Source organism: Oryctolagus cuniculus, chromosome 7 (genome assembly GCF_051225735.1).
Source record: "Oryctolagus cuniculus isolate XC-2025 breed Fujian yellow rabbit chromosome 7, ASM5122573v1, whole genome shotgun sequence".
NCBI classification, from domain to species: domain Eukaryota; kingdom Metazoa; phylum Chordata; class Mammalia; order Lagomorpha; family Leporidae; genus Oryctolagus; species Oryctolagus cuniculus.
In genome coordinates, this window is record NC_142873.1 from 151,881,354 (window position 1) to 151,901,786 (window position 20,433).

The 20,433-nt window shown below is 48.2% G+C and overlaps 1 protein-coding gene across 2 annotated transcripts in view; it reads right to left on the bottom strand.

Annotated features, from left to right (window-relative positions):
- Window positions 1-446: 446 nt before the first annotated feature.
- MICOS10 (mitochondrial contact site and cristae organizing system subunit 10) overlaps window positions 447-20,433 on the bottom strand; it is a 38,240-nt gene continuing 18,253 nt past the window's right edge. Inside the window, exons 2-5 of one of the 2 annotated variants that reach the window (XM_089301419.1) lie at window positions 11,450-11,503; window positions 3,655-3,702; window positions 2,599-2,708; window positions 447-674 (exon numbers count right to left, since the gene is read on the bottom strand). In XM_089301419.1, the coding sequence (XP_089157545.1) occupies window positions 660-674; window positions 2,599-2,708; window positions 3,655-3,702; window positions 11,450-11,503 (227 nt within the window). In that variant the 3' untranslated portion in view covers window positions 447-659. The remainder of the gene's footprint in view (window positions 675-2,598; window positions 2,709-3,654; window positions 3,703-11,449; window positions 11,504-20,433) is intronic. The other variant, XM_002716006.6, reaches the window with a different exon arrangement.

Here is a 20,433-nt window from a genome sequence, read left to right on the forward strand (position 1 = left end):
CTTCAGCCCGGTGTGGCGGTCACACAGGGAGTGAACCAGTGGATGGGTGCTGTCACCCTGCCTCTCAAAACAGACACGAATGCTACGTTTCCAGGATGAAGGGGCACATGAGACAAGGCTCCCCATTTTCATTTTGCTGTGAGAGATAATCCCACGAGAAGCCCCCAGGGCCACGGCTGGACCGCACCAGGTTCCAGGAAGCTGTAGGCCCTGACACCAGTGCAGTGAGCCAGGCGCTCACTTAGTCAAGGTGCCCTCCCCACCACAGCGCAGCGCTGTGCAGGCGCAGCTGCGTCAGACCACGAGTGAGCTGGAGGGGCGTGTGGGGAGGCTGGCGCGCTGGCTCTGGCTGCAGAGGACACTGGGAGAGGGCGGAACGCGTGTGCCCAGCCATCCTCCTCATGCTTAGAGACCAAAGGTACAGAGATGATGGCCAAGCACCAGGCTTCCTATTTGTGTTTGATTTATTTCTCTTAAGACCATCTCCTCACAACTTCCAGAGAGAAAATACAAAACAAAAAACAGGCTGGTCTCGGACACAGCAGAGCGCTGGAGTTGGAAGCGCGGCGGCGGCACCGCTGCGAGCTGGGGCGCCACGGTGTTCCTGAGGAGCGAGCGGGGTTCCTCCCTTCCTCCCTCCGGAGCGTTCTCGGTGTGCGTCACTGCTCCTGCTCCTGCAAGGCAAGGACACGCGGCTCACCACAGTGCACGGCGGGACGCGTGCAGCCGGAACCTCACCGCACCATGTGCCGCGAAACCACCCCGCAGGAAGGAAGACTGGACACAGCCCACCCGGCCCAGAGCGGGCCCATCTCAGAGGCAGCAGCCCGGGGATGTGGGTCCCTGTCTCCCTGTTCACAGGCGAGTGAAAAGAGCACGCTGAACCTACAGCCTCCCAACAAAATGCCTGTGGCAAGTCTCCAACCCGCAGTGGGACGCTGCTCTCCCAGCGGCAGGAGGCCGATCAGCTCTCTGACATCCACAGAGAGGTCTGGGGAGATGGCCCATTAGCATCTAGCACGGTCCAAGGCACGCCTGGCCCTCGGCAAGCAGCTGCCTGCGGATTGCAGTGGACGAGGCCCAAGTGGGATTTTGCTCCTCTTTTCCGAGAGTGGAGGATGACAACACTGAGGCACAGGCTCAAGTTCAGATAAAGTTACAAGGCCATTTTGGAGCAGGACACACAAGGTTGTAAAAAATCTAACTATTTTCCACAGTACCTCCCAGCCATTAAACACATAATGCGCATACACAGAATCACCCCTGAGCCATTATCCACCACTCAGTTCCCAACAATGGAAGCACTTCAAACAATGAAAAGGCCTAGAGCTCTTCTCCTCCTGCTTTTGGATCCCCCCAAACTCTGGTTGTGGTGCCAGGAAAGTGGAGCGTCAGGGCACAGTGGAAACGGCCTGTGGTCAGCCCTGGTGCCTGCCTGCAGCTGTGCCTCCCCTCGCACTGCCCCTCTGCTGACCTCGCCCTCGCCTGCTTCTGAGATGGTTCTGAGCACCAGCCATCCACACTCCCCTCCCGTAGCTCGGCTGGGGAAAGGGCGGCTGACAGCCTGGGCAGCTCTAACTGCAGCCTGCTGAGCTGTGGTGGGACACGGGCATCTGAGGTCAGATGATTCTTGTGGCCACAGCTCCTGACCAGAATCAGGACACGCGGTTGTGCCACGTTTTCCACTCTACTTGTTTCTATGGCAGGACAATGGACAAGTCAATCACCCCTCTGGCTGGCCTCAGCTACAATAAGTGAAGTGTCTATTTACATAGCTTCAAAACATGTTCACACTCAACCCTTACATCACCCTCTAGGGAGAAATGATGGCCTGATGGCCCGCACTGTGGGAGTGGAAAGTGGCAGCCAACAACAGAAGATCACCCAGCACCCAGGGAAAGGCAGCTACACCAGAAAGCCATGGGATGCAGGCAACCTTCTTCCCTTGGCGGGTGCCTAACCACTTTCCAGCTTGCTTCCATCAGGAGAAATGCACCAAGGAGGAGGGGCCAGGCCTGGCAGTTCCAACTCCCATGTCCCATACTGGAGTGCCAGCTTCCTGCCCACGCAGACCCTGGGAGGCAGCAGTGATGGCTCAAGTGACTGGGTCCCTGGCACCCACAGGAGACCTAGAGTACATTCCTGGCTCCTGGCTCTGGCCTGGCCCCAACCAGCCCCAGCCACTGCAGGCACGTGGGGAGTGGATGGGAGCTCTCTCCTGAATAAATAAAACATAATTTAAAAATTAACGACCACAAAGCAGAATAATGGCTACATCCCAGAGGTCCCAGGTTTAGCCTGGGCATGCGTTAGAGGCTTACAGGGCCCTCTGAGTGACACGAATCCACCTGATGATAACCTTTCAGGCAGGTTCGTCGAGCACAGTTACCTAACACACGCCTGTCCACCTGGAGGCACAGTGAGCCCTCCGGCACCAGAGCAATGTCAACACCACGAAAGGCAGGAGCAACCAGGATCCCTGAGGCCCACAGTGACACAGCTTCCGGGTGGTAAATACTGTCCAGAGTGCCTCAGGGGGTCAGGAGAAACCTTTTCCTCTTCTGAGAGAGCTCTCAGTTCCTCGCCATACATACGTACTTTGACGTATTTCCCATGCAGAAGGTAGGGCGCCTGGAAGTCGTGCTGACAGTTGGAATAGGCCATGCCCAGGCCCATGCCAGAACCGAAGGCTAAAGGCCACGATTTTCCTATGAGCAAAAAGGAAAGTCCCAAAAGGGAATGAGTAAGGGAAGAGAAAGCCTCCAACCCCCTTAACCAGGCCCGCTCGGGGTTCAACCAGCACCCGACACACAGCACACCAATGACTGCGACGCAGCCGTTACTGTCAGTGTTTCATCACCAAGGGAGATAATCAGCAAATCCATTCACTTAGCAAATGTGCTAAGCACTTCTGCTGGTAGAAGACGAAACCAGCAGACACTGTCAACCTTTTTAACGTCTCTCTACAGCTGAGCTCTATACACACCATCTGCTCAGTTAACTAGCTTCGTAACCTTCCCACAAGGAAGAAAGCAGTACTACCTTTCAGCAAGGAGCTCCCCACATCCTCAGACCTACTACAGTCAGCCGCGGGGTTCCCGGAAGCCAGCCCACAGATGACCCCTCCCATCAGCAGCGCGGGTCGGTCCCGGCTCCCACGTGTCCCCTGCCAGCTCTCCAGGGAAAGTGGTCAAAGGGACCCTTCGGGCTTTACTCAACACCCAAACTGCAGAAGTCCTTCCCCTGACTGAAAAGGGATCTTGCCTGCCCTTTGCTGAGGAGAATTTTTGGCCAAGAAGCATGTGTATTTCTGGCCTGCTTGTTCTTATAACCAGCAGGAATCTCATTTTCAAGTTCCTTTAGAAAAAATTATAATTAATTAGAAATATGTGAGCATGATTTGGCTGAGTGGAGTCTCTGGCATGAAGTGCGGGCTTTGGAAATGATATCACAGTGACCATATCAGGCACCCTGACGCAATGCCCCAGGGGATTGCCGGAGGTGCCCAACCCATTTTGACCTCTTTCCAGGACACATTCTTTGTCTAGCTCATTTTCCGATGGCCTGCCTAGCCCCACAAACAGACGCATCTGCCAGTGTCCTGTGTGTGTGCATACTATGACACTGTGTTGAGAGGTAAGAAGGCACACTCACTTTTAAAGAAGGTAAGTGAGAAAACGACTCCTAATCCAAAACCAGTACCTGCAAAGGAGAAAAAAATAGGTTAACAGCAACCTAACAAAGATGATATCAACATTTCGCAAATGTGAATATCATAAAACAGACCTTCTCCCCACAGTTCGACCCAGAGTTGGTTTTCTCAACTCTAACCTTTTTTTTAATCACCAGAGATTTTCTAGATGCTGCTGGTCTCAGTGCCCACAACAGGACACCAACAGCAAGTCCCGCCTCATTTGTTCTTGGCAGGGGGCAGCCAGCGTGCAGGGGAACAGCCACAAGACTGCTGTAGAGCACACGCTCTTTGGGGCCCTGCCCATTTTACAGGAGGGAAAACAGTGGCAGCAGGAAGCGGTCACGTCAGCACCTGAGTGCCGAGAACTCTGAGCAAGACAGGAAGAAGGAATCCAGGATAATCGCAAGGCTGCGTCCTCCCAGGGCAGAGTCCAGACAGGAGACGCACACTGCCTGGAGCCTGAATGTGGCGCAGAATCCTGGCTTTCACTCAAACAGGGATGGCCCACCTTTCGGAATCAGAGAGAAACGCAAGCCTAATTGGTCTGGGAGGGAAAAACACGGAGATGCCCAGTTTTAAATCATACTTCACAGGAACCTAAGCAACCTATCTTGTAAAAATCAAGGTTCTAGGTTTAATTTAAAATTATTTTTTAAAAATCTAAGAGAAAGCAAGCACACAAGAGGGCTCCCACCAGATTAAAAAAAAAAAAAAATTTACTATATTTATTTGGAAGCCAAGAGTTACAGAGAGAAAGAAGGAGAGATATATAGATTGTCCATCCTTTGCTCACTCCCCAAATGGCCACAACAGCCACATCTGGGCCAAGTGGAAGCCAGGAGATTCTTCAGGGTCTCTGATGTGGGTGAAGGGGCCCAAGAATTTGAGCCATCTTTCGCTGCTTTCCCAGGAACATTAGCAGGGAGCTGGATCGGAAGTGGAGCAGACGGGACTCGAACCAGCGCCCGTATGGGATGCTGGCACTGCAGGCAGTGGCTTTACCCACTACGCCACAGAGCCAGTCCCTCCCACCACAGATTTCCCTCCCAAATGCCCTCAACAGGCCAGAGCCAGGAGCTGGGAACTCAATTCAGGACTCTCGTGTTGGCAACAGGAACCCAATTACTTGATCCCTCACTGCTGCCTCCCAGGGTCTACAACAGCAGGAAGCTGGAGTCAGGAACTAGAGCCAGTTACTGAACCCTGGCCCTCTGATACAGGATGCAGGAAGGTTCAGTTAAAAAAAAAAAAAAAAAAAAACAACGGGGCGGGGGGCAGTGCTGTGGCGTAGCACATGGGGCCACCGCCTGCGTGCTGGCATCCCATATGGGTGCCAGTTCGAGTCCCGGCTGCTCTACTTCCAATCCAGCTCTCTGCTGTGGCCTGGGAAAGTAGTAGAAGATGGCCCAAGTCCTTGGGTCCCTGCACCCACGTGGGAGACCTGGAAGAAGCTCCTGGGTCCTGGCTTTGGATTGGTGCAGCTCCGGCCGTTGCGGCCAATTGGGGAGTAAACCAGCGGATGGAAGACCTCTCTCTCTCTGGCCTCTCCTTCTCTATCTGTGTAACTCTGACTTTCAAATAAATAAATACATCTTTAAAAACAACAACAACAAAAACCCAGATCGTCATTTTTGTCAAGTATTTCTCAAACCTTGGTCATTCTGGTGCCACCTTTGGAGTATCATCTGCAAGTTTGTTTACATAATCACTTTTCCCCCTTATTTATTTACTTGTATTTACTTGAGAGGCAGATGACAGAGAGAGCTCCCAATTGCTGGCTCATTCCCCAACGTCTGCAATGACTGGAGCTGCGCCAGGCCAAAGCTAAGAGCCTGGAAGTCCATCCAGGTCTCTCACGTGGGTAGCAGGGACTCACTTAACTAAACAATCAAAGCATGAATTTAATACATTTTGCCCTGATGCCTTAACTTAAATAACACTGGTATAATCATAGATGTAAGTATAGGCTATTTTTCCCAAAGTTTATTGAAAATATCTTTAGTATCACTTCAAAAACTGTCATATACTTTAAGATAAACTTACTTTTCCATGATAAATAAACAAACCAACCAACCAGGGCAGGCACTGTGGTGCCATGAGTTAGCCACTGCTTGTGGTACTGGCATTCCATACTGGAGCACGGGTTTTGGATCGTCATCACTTCTGATCCAGCTCCTTGTTAATGTATCTGGGAGGCAGCAAATGATGGCCCAAGTGCTTGGGCCTCTGCCACCCAAGTGAGAGAACTAAATGGAGTTCTTGGCTCCCGGCTTAGGCCTGGCCCAGCCCTGGCTATTGCGGCTATCTGGGGAGTGAACCAGTAGATTGAAGATCTGTTTACCCCCCTTCATTTCTCTGTCATTCTTAAAAACAACAACAAACTAGGGGCCAGTGTTTGGTGTAACAGGTTGGGCCACTGCCTGTGATCCCATATGGGTACCAGTTTGAGTCTCAGTGGCTCTACTTCCAGTGCAGCTCCCTGCAATGCAGGAGTGCCCAGGAATGCAGTGGAAGATGGTCCAAGTACCAGGGCCCCTGCTACCCTCACAGAAGACCCAGATGAAGCTGCTGGCTTCCAGCTTCGGCCTGGCCCAGCCCTGGCTGTTGTGACCATTTGGTGAGTAAACCAGTGGGTGGAAGATCTCTATCTCTCCCCCTCTCTAAGTCTGCCTTTCAAATAAATAAATCTTTGAAAAAAAAATTATACATGTCAAAGAAGAGAGCCAAAATCTGATTTAAGCACCACACATAAAAGTTCTCATTTGCCTTAATAGTTTCAAAACTTGTGCTGTTGGAATTCCAAGAGTTTCTTCTTTGTCTAATCATGATTTCTGGCTAATGCAGTGTAAAAATTCAAAATACTGCTCAGTCAGCCAAGCTGAACTTTCCATTCCAAACACAGAAACCTGTGTCATGAGCAAGCAAGCTGTTCTTTATCTTTTTTCATCAAAGTAATTCTTGCACCTATGCACAATTCAGCCGATGTTGGCTTGAAAAAAGCTGCTTGTGTTTTTACAGAATGGTTTCTGGTCGTTCTCTCCTATCACATGCATGCAGACACATTCCGTTCATACACATCCACACAGCCACACACCACATGACAATGTTCCAGTCAACCATGGACCGCATATACGACTGTGGTACCCTCAGCTTACAATGGAACTAGAACAGGAGGCATGGCTAAAGCAGCAGCAGGAGGGGCAAGCGTGCGTGCAGCGGCCCCATCAGCAGACAGCCTGGGTTCCAGTCCCAGCTCCACTCTCCAGCCCCGCTTCCTGCTGATGCACACCCTGGGAGGCAGCAGGTGAGGGCTCAATTCACTGGGTCCTTGCCACTCATATGGGAGATGTGAATTCTCAGCTCCTGGCTTCAGCCTGGCCCAGCCCTGGCTGTTGTGTGCACACGCTCGCTTGTATGCTCTCTCTCTCTCTGCCTTTCGAAGAAATAAAGTAAAAGTTGTCATCGTTGTTGTTGTTTTCAAAGAAAGGAAACTGTCAAAGAAACAGAAGAGAACTCCCAAGAAAATCCACAGTGCAGGTTTAGCAGAAATTTTTGCAGACCTCAATGGGTTCTTTAGAAAGTTTGAAAACATGACTCCCAACAGCAAAAGGTTTTCATTAACAGAGAGGAATGTTCATGGTACATTATCTGCCTACAAGCAAATCTATGATGCTATAAAGAAACAAACCAAGCAAACCACCACGGACATGGTTTTGAAGGAGAGGCATCTCCTCAGGCAAAGCCCAAGGCAGGTCCTGCAGGAGGATTGCAGAGGACGGCACTGATTCCCAGGTGTCACCGGGCCTCACGTCCTTCCCATGGGACAAGGAGAGATAGAAGACAGTGATACTGATGATATTGACCCTGTGTGGCCCTACGCTAATGTGTGTGTTTGTGCCTTAGTTTTTAATAAAAAAGCTAAAAAAGTGAAGATAGTTTTTTAATATACAAAAAAAGCTTACAGATTAAAGGTTTAAAGAAAAACTTCTGTACAGCTATTTAATGTGTTTAAGCTAAGTGTTATAAGAGCCAAAAGTTTGGGACCGGCATTGTGGCACAGCAGGTAAGTACACTGCTACCTGCAATGGCCGGCATCCCATGAGTGCCGGTTCATGTCCCTGATGCTGCACTTCCAATCCAGCTCCCTGCTCATGGCCTGGAAAATGCAAAAGAGGATGGCCCAAGTGTTTGAGCCCGTGGGAGATCTGGATGAAGCTACTGGCTTCCAGATTTGGCCCAGCCCAGCACTGGGCATTGTGGCCATCTGGGGAATGAGCCAGAGGATGGAAGACATCTCTTTCTCTCCCTCTCTTTCAAAACAAATAAAATCTTGGAAAAAAAAAAAAAAAGAGCCAAAATTTTTCAAAAATTAAAAAGTTTATAAAGTAAAAATGTTACAGCAAGCTAAGGCCGATTATTACTGAAGAAAGAAACCAGGATTTAGAACTTCAGTGAGGCCCCAGTGCGCAGCGTCTCTGGAGCGTGCAGGGTGGACACTGGCATCCTAGGCCTTCACCTTCACTCACACTCCCTCCCTCACCTGGGGTGATGTCCAGTCCCGCCAGCTCCATTCAGGATAAGTCTCTAAACACAGGGACCAATTTTAAATCCCTTATGCTATCTTTTTACTGTACCTCTTCTACGTTCAGATATGTTCAGATGTTAGAACTGCCTACCGCAGTCGGCACAGTAACATGCAATACTACAGACCTGTAGCCCAGATCAGCTGGGTTTCCATCAGGGCAGCCTGTGGCATTTGCACAGTGACAAAACAGCCTAACGATGCACTTCTCAGAACTTAACTCTGTCACTAAGCAATGCATGGCTGTGCATATGACTATACCCTGTACAATTATGAATTTTAATTAAAAAATGATCCACTTTGCCCTATCCAATTTACCCTGTTAGGTATCGTGTTAGTGCCCAACTTAACCATTTATATCACCCCCTCTCAATGGCAAAAAAGTGGCCAGGTCCCAGATCACAACCAAGGCTGGCATAATGAAAACAGAAAAAGAACTAACCTTTGAGTATTTCCCCCGAGGAGCCAATATCCCCTCCAGCGGTCACATTTAAACTAAACATTGTGACCTGGTATCAGCCTCCACTTCCCAGGCACAGAAAGTAACTTGTCCAAGGAATCAGAGCAGTGGAGTCGGCTCAGCTCGGCCAGACTCCATCCGAGTGCCAAGATGCCAACGGCCAGTGGAGGAAGATACAGTCAGAAAACAAACCGTGCTCCCCATGCAACAGCTCAGAATGCTGGGCGACCAGGATAGGACAAGTCTACACAACGCCCAAAGGGCTTGTTCAGATTCATTCCCAGACTAATCCTTCCACACAGGTCACAGACAGACCCAAATCTACCTGGTGGGTGTGAGTCAAGAACTTCAGAGAACATGGCAACCGCTGATATTGATGATCTTTGGCCAAGAATCTGCTGTTTCCTGGTTTGTAAAATGGCACAGTGTTCAATTTCAAGGTCACTTGCCTCACCCTTTGCAGCTGGAAGATGAGTAAGACAGTAAATTGGTACTAGAAAATGAGGTACATGATTTGGACTGGCTCACAGATTCCAAACCAGGCAGCGGGGTGGGGAGGAGGCCAGTAAAAACATAATGGTGTACTATCAGAGCCTTCCCCTCTCCATCTGGAGGCAATTTTTTGGCAAAGAAATCAAAAGCCCAAAAGGAAAATATTTCAGCATTTTTCTGGTTCCTCTGACTCCATGCCTGTCTCTTCTATTTTTCCCCAAGGAAAGAAAGCTCTCTGATGCTAAACTTTTCCTAGCAAAGAGACCAAAAGTGATGTGAAGTCCACTACCACCAGTACTGGTCCATCAACATTCCAATATCAATACAGAGTAGAAAATTCTTAATCTCCAGAATTTATGCCAAACCCTACATGTGCTCCTGCTGAAGGCGTTTATCTGCACTTAGAAATATGAGCTCAAAATCACAGTTCTGGGTAACCAAAAGGAGTTACACCTAGGAGTGCGCACTAGGGTCTTAGTTAAGCTGGGCTGCCCTCAGTTGGCAAAGGCAATTTTCTTCCCACCATTTTGATATTTTTAAGACACAAGGCTATTCTCTTTAGAAAGGAAAGAATTCAGAAAATGATTTTTAACTGTAACATTTTACCTAAAGTTGGCTATCTTGGTTATTTAAGAGATAAACAATGGTGAGACTGCTGATGAGTTTTACAGATTCAAGTTCTCACAAGCTCAATTCTCTTTTAAAAGGAAACATGTTGCTTCAAAGAGAGTCCCACCTGATCAGGGGACACCAGCTCTGCAGCTGTTTCCACTAAAGACTGGCACCTCTAGGCTAGGTTTAAACTCTGCAACAATAAAACATGAAAGGTTTGTCTTACAATAAAAACAAACCAACATGGAAAAGAGAAGAGTTTTCTCTGCCTTTGGCCACTTTTTCTTGTTGCTGCATGACAAGCTCTTTGGAAAGAAAAAAAGCCAACGGGAGAAGTACAAAGCATTTTTCACCTTCCCTGGAAGCAAATATTTAACTATGAATACGGTTTACATAACTCAACCTCCCCCACCTCAAGCTCCTTCTCAAAAGTCTGTGTTGTCTGAAATGACAAATAACTCTAAAGTAAAGAAACGCCTGATTATAGGTACATATCTTCCTCATGGCAAAGTCCAGTGGGGTGGGGTGGGGGAGCAGAGGAAAGGAAACACACACACACACACACACACACACACACACACACACGAGGAGCCTGATGGAACTGACATTAGGCACAGAGCCCATGCTCTGAAACCAATTCTTTTGGAGAGGAAAAAGAATTGGCACAAATTCTTTAAAAAGAAATGATTCCAAATCAATCTAACCGTGCAATTTAATGCATGCTTAGTGCCCAAAACGACATTATAAAACTGGCTAGTAGATGAACACATATTTTTAATGTGTGAAGGCACAATTCCTTAACAGTTCAGGTGACACTATTTTAATAACAAAAAAACCCAGAGAACTCTGCTCCCCCAACTGCATATACAACATTGCCCTAATTTGAGGGCTTCATAATACATTTAATAAGATTACATTCAGCGAAAGTGTACACCTTAAGCCTCCTTTTGGTAAGAAAGGGGGACAAAATATATGTTGATGGCAGTTACAGTTATGGACAATTTCTAGTTAATACAACTTTATTTATTTATTTGTTTATTTATTTTTGACAGGCAGAGTTAGACAGTGAGAGAGAGAGAGACAGAGAGAAAGGTCTTCCTTCCGTTGGTTTACCCCCCAAATGGCTGCCACAGCCAGCGCGCTGCGCCGATCCAAAGCCAGGAGCCAAGTACTTCCTCCTGGTCTCCCATGCGGGTGCAGGTGCCCAAGCACTTGGGCCATCCTCCACTGCCTTCCCAGGCCACAGCAGAGAGCTGGACTGGAAAAGGGGCAACTGGGACTAGAACCTGGGGTGCCAGCGCTGCAGGCGGAGGATTAGCCTAGTGAGCCACGGCACCGGCCAATACACTTTATTTTACACTTAGAAAAATCTTTGCTTTCACCAGGCCACAGGTCATAAAACTTTACTTCACTGCAAATAATTAGAAGCAAACATAATCAGCAGGAATTAACAAGCAGGCTATATAATCTGATTGTGGTCTTAGGGTGGAAATGCATTTTGGATATTAGGCCCTAAACAGAACAAGTTGAAGCAATACACGCGCCTGCAGAATCAACTTGGCAAAAGCTGCAACTGCCAATGGCCTTTCAATCAGGAGGAACAACTCACTGTTTGGAGAGGAGCAGAAGACAAAATCATGCAGAAACTCATTCTGAGACATTTCTATAAAGGATCAGAGTGGGGGAAAAGACTACAGATCATTTCATGTATCACTAATCATTATATGACAGCTATGACTATCTCACTCCAGATTACATTTAACATTTTAAACAAGACTTATGTCATAAGCCTAAAGAAGGGTTATCAATGCTAAATTTTAATCCACATCTAAAGTTAACTATGCAAAAATCAACCCATTTCATTTTGCATTAAGTTACACATTTGGCACAGCAGTTAGGACACACTCAGTACGCTGGCACCCCGTATCAGAGCCTTGGCTCTGCTTGACTCCAGCTTCCTGCTGGCGCACACCTTTGGGGGTAGCAGGTGATGGTCCAAGTAGTTGGGTCCCTGACATATATGTGAGAGACTTGGATTGAGTTTCTGGCTCCAGGCTTCAGCCTGGCCTGGTATGTGCTATTGTGGACATTTAGGGAGTGGACTAGAGAATCAAAGATCTTTCTGCGTCTCCCTTTCTCTCTCCTGACTCTCAAATGAAATAATAAAAACAGTTTTTAAAAATGTAAGAGCAAAGCCCCAAGTTCCATACTTAATTAGCAGCTTACAAAAATGAGAAGCTACAGAATTTCCAGCAAATCCAGAAGATCCTAGGACTTCTTCATCCTTAAATGCCTGAAAGAAAGGGTATGGCTTCTGGAAAATGAGCCGTGTAGCTTCCTGCTTAGTGGACAAACAAGAGTACTGAGGTTAGGACCGTGGCTATCCTGCAGCAGGTTAAGCTATGGCCTGCGATGCAGAATCCCATATGGGCGCCGGTTTGAGTCCTGGCTGCTCCATTTCCAATCCAACCCCCTGCTAATGCACCTGAGAAAGTCACAGGATACAGCCTAAGTCCCTGGACCCCTGAACCCAGGCGGGACACCCAGAAGAAGCTCCTGGCTTCTGGTACAGTCCTGGCCATTGCAGCCATGGGGCGGGGGGGGCGGTGAACCAGCAGAGAGAAGATCGATTGATCTCTCTGTTTTCAAACAAGTAAGTCTTAAAAGGGGCAGGAGGGCCACTGAGGTTGCGGTAAGACCTTAGGCCTGATTCCCTATGCTTCCCAGCCAGCTCTCTGACCTCATGTCAATTACTTAACCTCATGCAGCTTCAACCTGCTCATCGTAGAGCAAAAACAATCTTATAGGGTCACGGTGTAACGAAAATGAAAATCTAACACTTCTATTAAAAAACAACTCACAGGGCTGGCATTGTAGCGTAAATGCAGCCACTGCCTGCAATGCCGGCATCCCACATGAGCTCCACTTCCTATCCAGTGCCCTGCTAACTTGCCTGGGTTATCAGCAGACGATGGTCCAAATGCTTGAGCCCCTGCCACCCAAGTGGGAGACCAGGATTGAGTTCCAGGCTCCAAGGTTTCAGCCTGGTGCAGCCCTGGCTGCTATGGGCATTTGGGGAGTAAAGCAGTAGACAGAAGATATTTCTCTCTCTGTCACTCTCTGCCTTTCAAATAAATAATTTTAAAAAATAAAATAAGGCCGGCACCGCGGCTCAATAGGCTAATCCTCCACCTAGTGGTGCTGGCACACCGGGTTCTAGTCCTGGTCGGGGCGCCAGATTCTGTCCCGGTTGCTCCTCTTCCAGGCCAGCTCTCTGCTGTGGCCAGGGAAGGCAGTGGAGGATGGCCCAAGTACTTGGGCCCTGCACCCCATGGGAGACCAGGAGAAGTACCTGGCTCCTGGCTTCGGATCAGCGCAATGCACCGGCCGTAGCGCGCCAGCAGCACCGGCCATTGGAGGGTGAACCAATGGCAAAAAGGAGACCGTTCTCTCTGTCTCTCTCTCTCTCACTGTCCACTCTGCCTGTCAAAAAAATAAAATAAAATACAGCTCACTAGCTAGGTGTAGGATCACACTGTGGGTGAGCCACAGCTGAAAATCAGAAACTTTTTAATTGTTCTTTGTAACTATATTTCACCAGCATTAGCAATTGTTTATATAAATATACCATAAATATATATATATTTTTAAATAGGGGATTCCTTTAGACTTATTGTTGAACCACTATTCTGCTTTAAAACGTCATAAAGATTTTCCTAGAGCTGTCTTATGTTTGACAAAGCTATATTTATGTCTCAAACATGGGTGAATATCAAACTGACCAATTTGTAACAGGCAAGCCTCCCTGTTCAATCACGCGTCTATCAATGCTGCTACAACCACCAAATGCATCATTATGACAGAAGAAATCAGACGCTTCTATGGAAGAGACACTTGGGACTGAGTTTAGTGGGAATTATGCTTCCAAGAAACATTCTTGATCTATGAAAGGTGCTCAGGGCCCAATTTATGAGGAAAAAAATCAGTTTTAAGTCAGCTCCAAACTGGGTTACTTAATCCTCTGAGGAAAGACAGAGCGTCCCAGGTGTCCGTGTGCAAATGCCAAGCCACGTGAACAGACCACGGCAGGGTGCCAGACCCAAGACCCAGAGACGGCACATTTAGTCTGTGCTAATCGGCTTCTCAAAAGTCAATATTGCTGCAGGGTGCACAGGAAATAGAGTAAGGAGGAGGCTATTTTACAAGACCTTAACCTTTCTGTGGCTACCCGCACAAGACAGAGGCTGGAACACCTGTAGGAATTTCTCGGGTAGACATCAACGACCAGGACTCCGGTGGGAACAAGCAAACCAGTCAGCAGAAGGAAGAAAGATACGGAAGGTAAATGTGGAAGTCATTATGTTGTGCTCTGCCTCCGGAAAAGCCAAGCTCACAAAAGGGTCCTTTTTAATGAGTACGTAACAGCACGTGATTCCACTTTCAGAATTCTGACAGCCGTACAACTTTCAAGAATGCATGAAACAAGAAACATGGCTGCAGACATTTTACTGAAATAGAATTAGTTAATTCACATGTGGGCATAGTGTGCAGGAAAATGAGAAGCTCTGAAGTTATGAAAGGGAGACTGGAAAAAAAGATGCCAAATTATTCAGTTTAGATAAACAATGAAAGATCCACATAACATTTATGGGGGGGGGGGTGCTTTAAGACACCAATAGTCACAGTGTTAGGCACTGGAGCACCTTTGAGGCTTTTTAGGATCCCATCTATTGAACAGGAAACAATTTAGAGAGTTAGGTGACTGACCGAGAATACACAACTACAACTGTGGAATTCCAACCCAGGCTGGCTGGCTCCAAAGCCAGGGCTCTTTGCCACACAAAGGACTTGAGATCTTACGGAGAGGCCAGCACAGCAGAAGGCTGCCTGGTAGGGCAGCCATCTGGTGCAGTGCTCACCATGCCTCTTGGGACTCCCGTATTCCATACTGGAGTGCCAGAGCTTGAGCTGGGAGGCAGCAGGGGATGGCTCCCTGTCACTCGTGTGGAAAACCTGGATTGAGTTCCCAGCTCCTGGCTTCTGCCTGGCTCAGCCCTGACTACTGAGGTATTTGTGGAGTGAACCAGCGGATGCAAGAGCACTCCCTCTCCCTCCCTCACCCTGTTGATTATTTAAATTAAAAGAATAATGACTACCATTACCTATCACAACAAAGCACTTTTCAGAATTGTAGCACTGCACACGGATACTTCAGGACTGTGCCACTCTTCAGTCCCTCAAGGAAAGGAATGAAACCACAGATGTTTGACTTATGAGGAATGACAACAAAAACCTGAAATTTCTTAGATTCGAAGAGAAGTCAGCAACAACTCAAGCCAGCAAGTGTTTCCCTTGGTGCCTTGGCTAGACATAAAATGAAGCCACCCGGTCAGGCACATGAACTGCAAAAAGCATCTTCCTGCTTCCCCAACATCTCCAGCTTCGCCCACGCCGCCTCACCTCTCCCCCAACTGGATTCTCACCCTTGTGAAAGCAGATGTAAGCATCACTACACTCGGGGGCCGGCGCTGTGGCACAGCAGGTAAAGCCACCGCCTGCAGTGCCAGCATCCCATATGGGTGCCGGTTCGAGTCCCAGCTGCTCTACTTCGGATCCAGCTCTCTGCTATGGCCTAGGAAAGCAACAGAAGGTGGCCCAAGTGCTTGGTCCCCTGCGCCCACATGGGAGACCTGGAGGAAGCTTCTGGCTCCTGGCATCAGATTGGTGCAGCTCTGGCCATTGTGGCCATCTGGGAGTGAACCAGCAGATGGAAGACCCCCCTCCTTCTCTGCCTCTGCTTGTCTATAACTCTGCCTTTCAAATAAAATAAATAAATCTTTAAAAAAAAAATCACTATTGTCGCTCCCCCTCTTCATGGAGGAACGACACTAAACCCTGCCTAGGCTTCATATCCGAGTCACGGCACCATTATGTCGCTCCCCCTCTTCGTGGAGGAATGACACAGGACCCTGCGCTGTTCTTTTGCCTGCTCGGCCCTTCCCGGGTTGGCTACCGACCCTTCCACCTCCGTGGAAGGGCGGTTCCCCCTGCCACTTTCCCCACTTCCGCAGGGGAGCGGCACACCGCCGGCCGGCTCTCTCGGGGGCTGCACAGGTGTTCCTTCAGATAGATGTTCCCTGGTGCATGTTGTCTCTCTCCTCCTTTATAGTCCTCTTCCACCAATCCCAACTCTGCTACCCACACGCCGAGTACGCTGCTCTCCTCCAATCAGGAGCAGGTCCTGCTGTTTATTGGTTGAACTGGAGGCGGCTGTGTAGAAGCTGTTTCCTCCTCTCCCAGCGCCATTTGTGGGAGAGCAGATGCATAGAATAAGTCTTAATTCCAGTAACAGTATAGTCCGAGTTGCTCCCCACAACTATACCCTATTCAAACATCATTATAGCTACTACAGTATAGTCTAGTCGTATGTTTCAAATATGCCAATCATTTTCTTTTCCTTACACACACTGACTTGATGAACACTTATTAGCATTGACTAAATGGAAGGCACTGGGGAGAGGCCAGCACTGTGGCCACAGTGGCTGCTCCACTTCCGATCCAGCTCTCTGCCATGGCCTGGGAAAGCAATGGAGGATGGCCAAGTCCTTGGGTCCCGCACTCGCGCAGGAGACCCAGAAGAAGTTCTTGGCTTCTGGTTCCTGATCGGCGCAGCTCTGGCCATTGTGGCCAATTGGGGAGTGAACCAGCAGATGGAAGACTTCTCTCTCTCTCTCTCTCTCTCTCTCTCTCTCTCTCTCTCCCCCCTTCTCTCTCTCTGTAACTCTTGACTTTCAAATAAATAAATAAATCTTTTTTAAAAATAGTCAGTGGTTAACTTTATAAAAAAAGAAAGGCAATGGGGAAAAATTTTTCTCTTAGAGCACTTCAGTCAAGTATATAGTGTTTATTCTTTGAAAAACGGTAAGTTTTGCAGCGTGGTTATATTCCAGTTATGAGGTTGTATGGATCCTGCAGAATGCTGGTGAGGTTACTTTTTGTGGTGTGTCTCAGCCCTTGGACAACTTGAGATAACTTTTCTAGGTACAGTTTCGTATATGGAAAGAAAGAATCCTCACAGTGTCCATCCTTGACTGGGGAACAGTGAGGATAAGATGTGTAGACCACAAGAAGACGGGCACTGCACAGTCACGATGACTGGCCTTCATCCTCACAAACAGCATCTCAAGAACAAACTGAGGGCCGGCGCCGTGGCTCACTTGATTAATCCTCTGCCTGCGGCACCAGCGTCCCATATGGGCACTGGGTTCTAGTCCCAGTTGCTCCTCTTCCAGTCCAGCTCTCTGCTGTGGCCTGGGAGGGCAGCTAAGGATGGCCCAAGTGCTTGGGTCCTGCACCCGCATGGGAGACCAGGATAAGTACCTGGCTCCTGGATTCGGATCGGCGCAGCGCCGGCTGTGGCGGCCATTTGGGGAGTGAACCAATGGAAAGGAAGACCTTTCTCTCTATGACTCTACCTGTCAAAAAAAAAAAAAAAAAAAAACTGAAAGTTACTGAGCACTGAAGGAGGGTGCTGGTGTCCACAAGGGTCAGGGGTGGGTAAGAGCTGGCAGGGAAGACAAGAAACGGGGCACCCAGAAAACCAAGCCACGCAGAGCCTCCGTGCCAGGAGAGGGATGGCGACGCTGCAGGCGTAGAGGAGCAGGACAGAAACACGTCTGGCTGTGTTGCCTGTTCACGGAGACAGCGCTGGGGTTGCTGAGAGGAAGGGCTGATTTTCACCAGCCACGGTGCGGCGAACATGCTGGCACAGTGGCCGAGGAACAGGGCTGTGCCGCGAAATGGGTCAGCCTGTCTGGCTGAAGCACTAGGCATGTCCAAGAGGACAGCAAGGGGTGAGGCTAGAAGCCACTGGGGCATTCTGCAAAAGGCACCAGAAACCGGGCCACGGGGTCCACGCAGTGTGTTACTTGGTCAGCAGTGGGCTTCCCGGAAGAGAATTTAGAAAGAAGTAACACTGAAGCCACGACTTGGGAAGAGACATTTTGCTGGCAGAACTTCAGGACAAGACCCTGACTGAGTGCGTGGATGAGCGGCTGGGTTTGGGTGGGGGAGCCTTGAAGGAAGGCTGTCAAGGAACCTGCGGAGAGGTTCTGCACGGTGACTATGGAAACGTGGGTGCTATTTACATGACACACATCAAAGACCTTTTAATGTGAAATTCTTTTAATCAACCTAAAATATAAGTTGATTTAAAAAAATCTACATTGTTTCAGAAAATACCATACAACAGTAAGTAAAGTGAAAAGCACTCACTGGCACTAAGGCTCCAGGATTAAATGTTCTCATCTGATCATTTATGTACACCCAGTTCTGCAGATGAAGAAACCAGGGCACAGAAAAGGCAAGTAACTTCCCTCGGGGCACACACCTGGGACTGGAACCCAGGCAGCCAGATTCCAGAGGCCTGGTCTGTCATGGCCACACTGCCCTGCTTCCAGTGTAGCTGCCCAGACCAAACACCTCTAAGGCTCATTCTGGAAAATGCTACATGTGGGCATCTCCTCAATCACACGCCCTTAGTTCCTGCTGTGTGCAGGCACTATGCTAAGCCCTGGAGAATTCTAAGTTCTGAATTAAGTCCCCTCTCTATTGCTGGAGCCAACATGTCTTGGGAACGACAGATAGAGGCTGTATTAGACAGCAGATCCCCATGGAGGGTAAGAGAAGCAATGGGGAGGGAAGGTGGCAGAGAAATGGGCTATAATTTCTCTTTGCTGGCTAAATGATTGTGAGATGGGAGACAGTGAAATACCTGGCCTTGATCCGATAAGCGACAGGAAAATAACAGAAAGGAGGGGAAGCCACACATCAGATGTGCACTCAGCACAGCTCACCGTGGCGCCGTGGGCATGGATTGAAGAGTCCTCTATCAGAGATGAAGACACCATGGAAGGAAGCCACTGCCGTAGCCCGCGTCAGGGCAAGGCCCAGCCAGGACGGGAAGTGCCGCCTCACATACTCCTCACAGCCCTCCCTCCACCTCTCCTGTATCCCAGGCTGGGCAGAAATAAAGAGACGGTATTAAACACGGGCAGTACAGGTTTCAACAAGGCTTTGACCAGGACTGACTGAAAACTTCCGAGGAGTGGAAGGAACCACCCTTAGTGACGGCTCCAGCCATGGGATCAATAGGTAAAGGTAGAAAAGGAAGTCTCGTAGACAAAGAGACATGGGGGTGGAAAAGGAGGCCAAATATTTTTCAAATCTGTCAAATTCCTTGAACTTAAGATAATGTAGATGCGAATGATGAGTATTTCCCAAGCCAGCTTCTGCAAACTGCCGGCCTGCTGTGAGACGCCACGTTTCCTTGCCGTAAATCTGCTCTGTGAGGGTGAACGCTAAGGCGGGCAACAGCACTGGGCTGACTATGCCAGCGTATCCTGCAGTTCTCCTTAGAGACCACCACTCCACCAAGCCCCGTAACAAACCTCTCCAAATCACCAGACTAGCATGCACTAAGAAACCAGGAATTTAATTTTTCATAAACTAAATGAAGGGGGAAAGGTGTCCTAAAGTAGAAATTATGGACTAAAATAAATTTCAGGTTGCAGGTGGAATAAAGAGAAAAATCGGTTGTGACTTTTCAATGGTCACAGAACACGTCTCCTGGGAGTATGTGAGATCAGCAGCATTTACTGTAGTGTTGAGACAAAATACATGACTGGAGCAGTGGTATATTTTTACTTCTAATCAGAATGGGGTATTTATGAGCTCACAAGCTCAGGGTTTGTCACAACAGGCCTATTCTGCAGTGGTTTAAAAAATTCTACAACTAATGGATTTCCGTGTAGTCATCTGAAATGATGCCAAGGAACCAGCAGCCTTCTCAGAACTACCTTCCTAGTGAAAGGTGAATTATGTAGCTTCAGTTAATCATCTGAAAATCTATCCAACAGGAATTCTGAGTGGTTTATATGTGCAGGTTCTGACAAACAATCAGAAACATTTGTTCTAACTCGCAAACATTTGTCAAGTACTAATCTGTCAACAATTATGTCAGAGTGGTACAATAATTATAAATTATCAGAGGCATTCCAATCATCCTGTGCACGGTTTAGGTGGATAAAGAGAACTGGAGTAAAAGCAATGGATTTTAATTCCTCCCAAATACACTGCTACTTATTTATCACTTGCTTTCACAGTCCACCTGCCGATACATAAGAGAAGCGTCTTGGAAAGTCTACACCATTCTCATCAAGCACCTCAGCCACCTGGGATCTGCCTGTTGCCTGCTCTGTCCCTCAGTCCAACCACTGTATTTCCACCATTACCTTTAGCTCTCACAAGACCACCTTCCCACCCGTCAAGAGTCTCACTTAACAACCGACAGACTCTTCCAACAGCCCTTCTGGTCTGTACTCGTTTATCCTTTATTTTGTTCCTTTCAGCCTATCTAAAGAGCATTTTAAATTAACTTTCTCTTCTTACTTCTAAAAATGACAAGTTTGGTTGTTAAGCGCTAACAGCATCTATATTCCAATAGACTGTCACTTTATGAATAACAGTTCTTTTTTGGTCTTTTTTTTTTTACAAGCATACATTTGTTTCGTTTTTTTTTTTTCTTTAAGAATT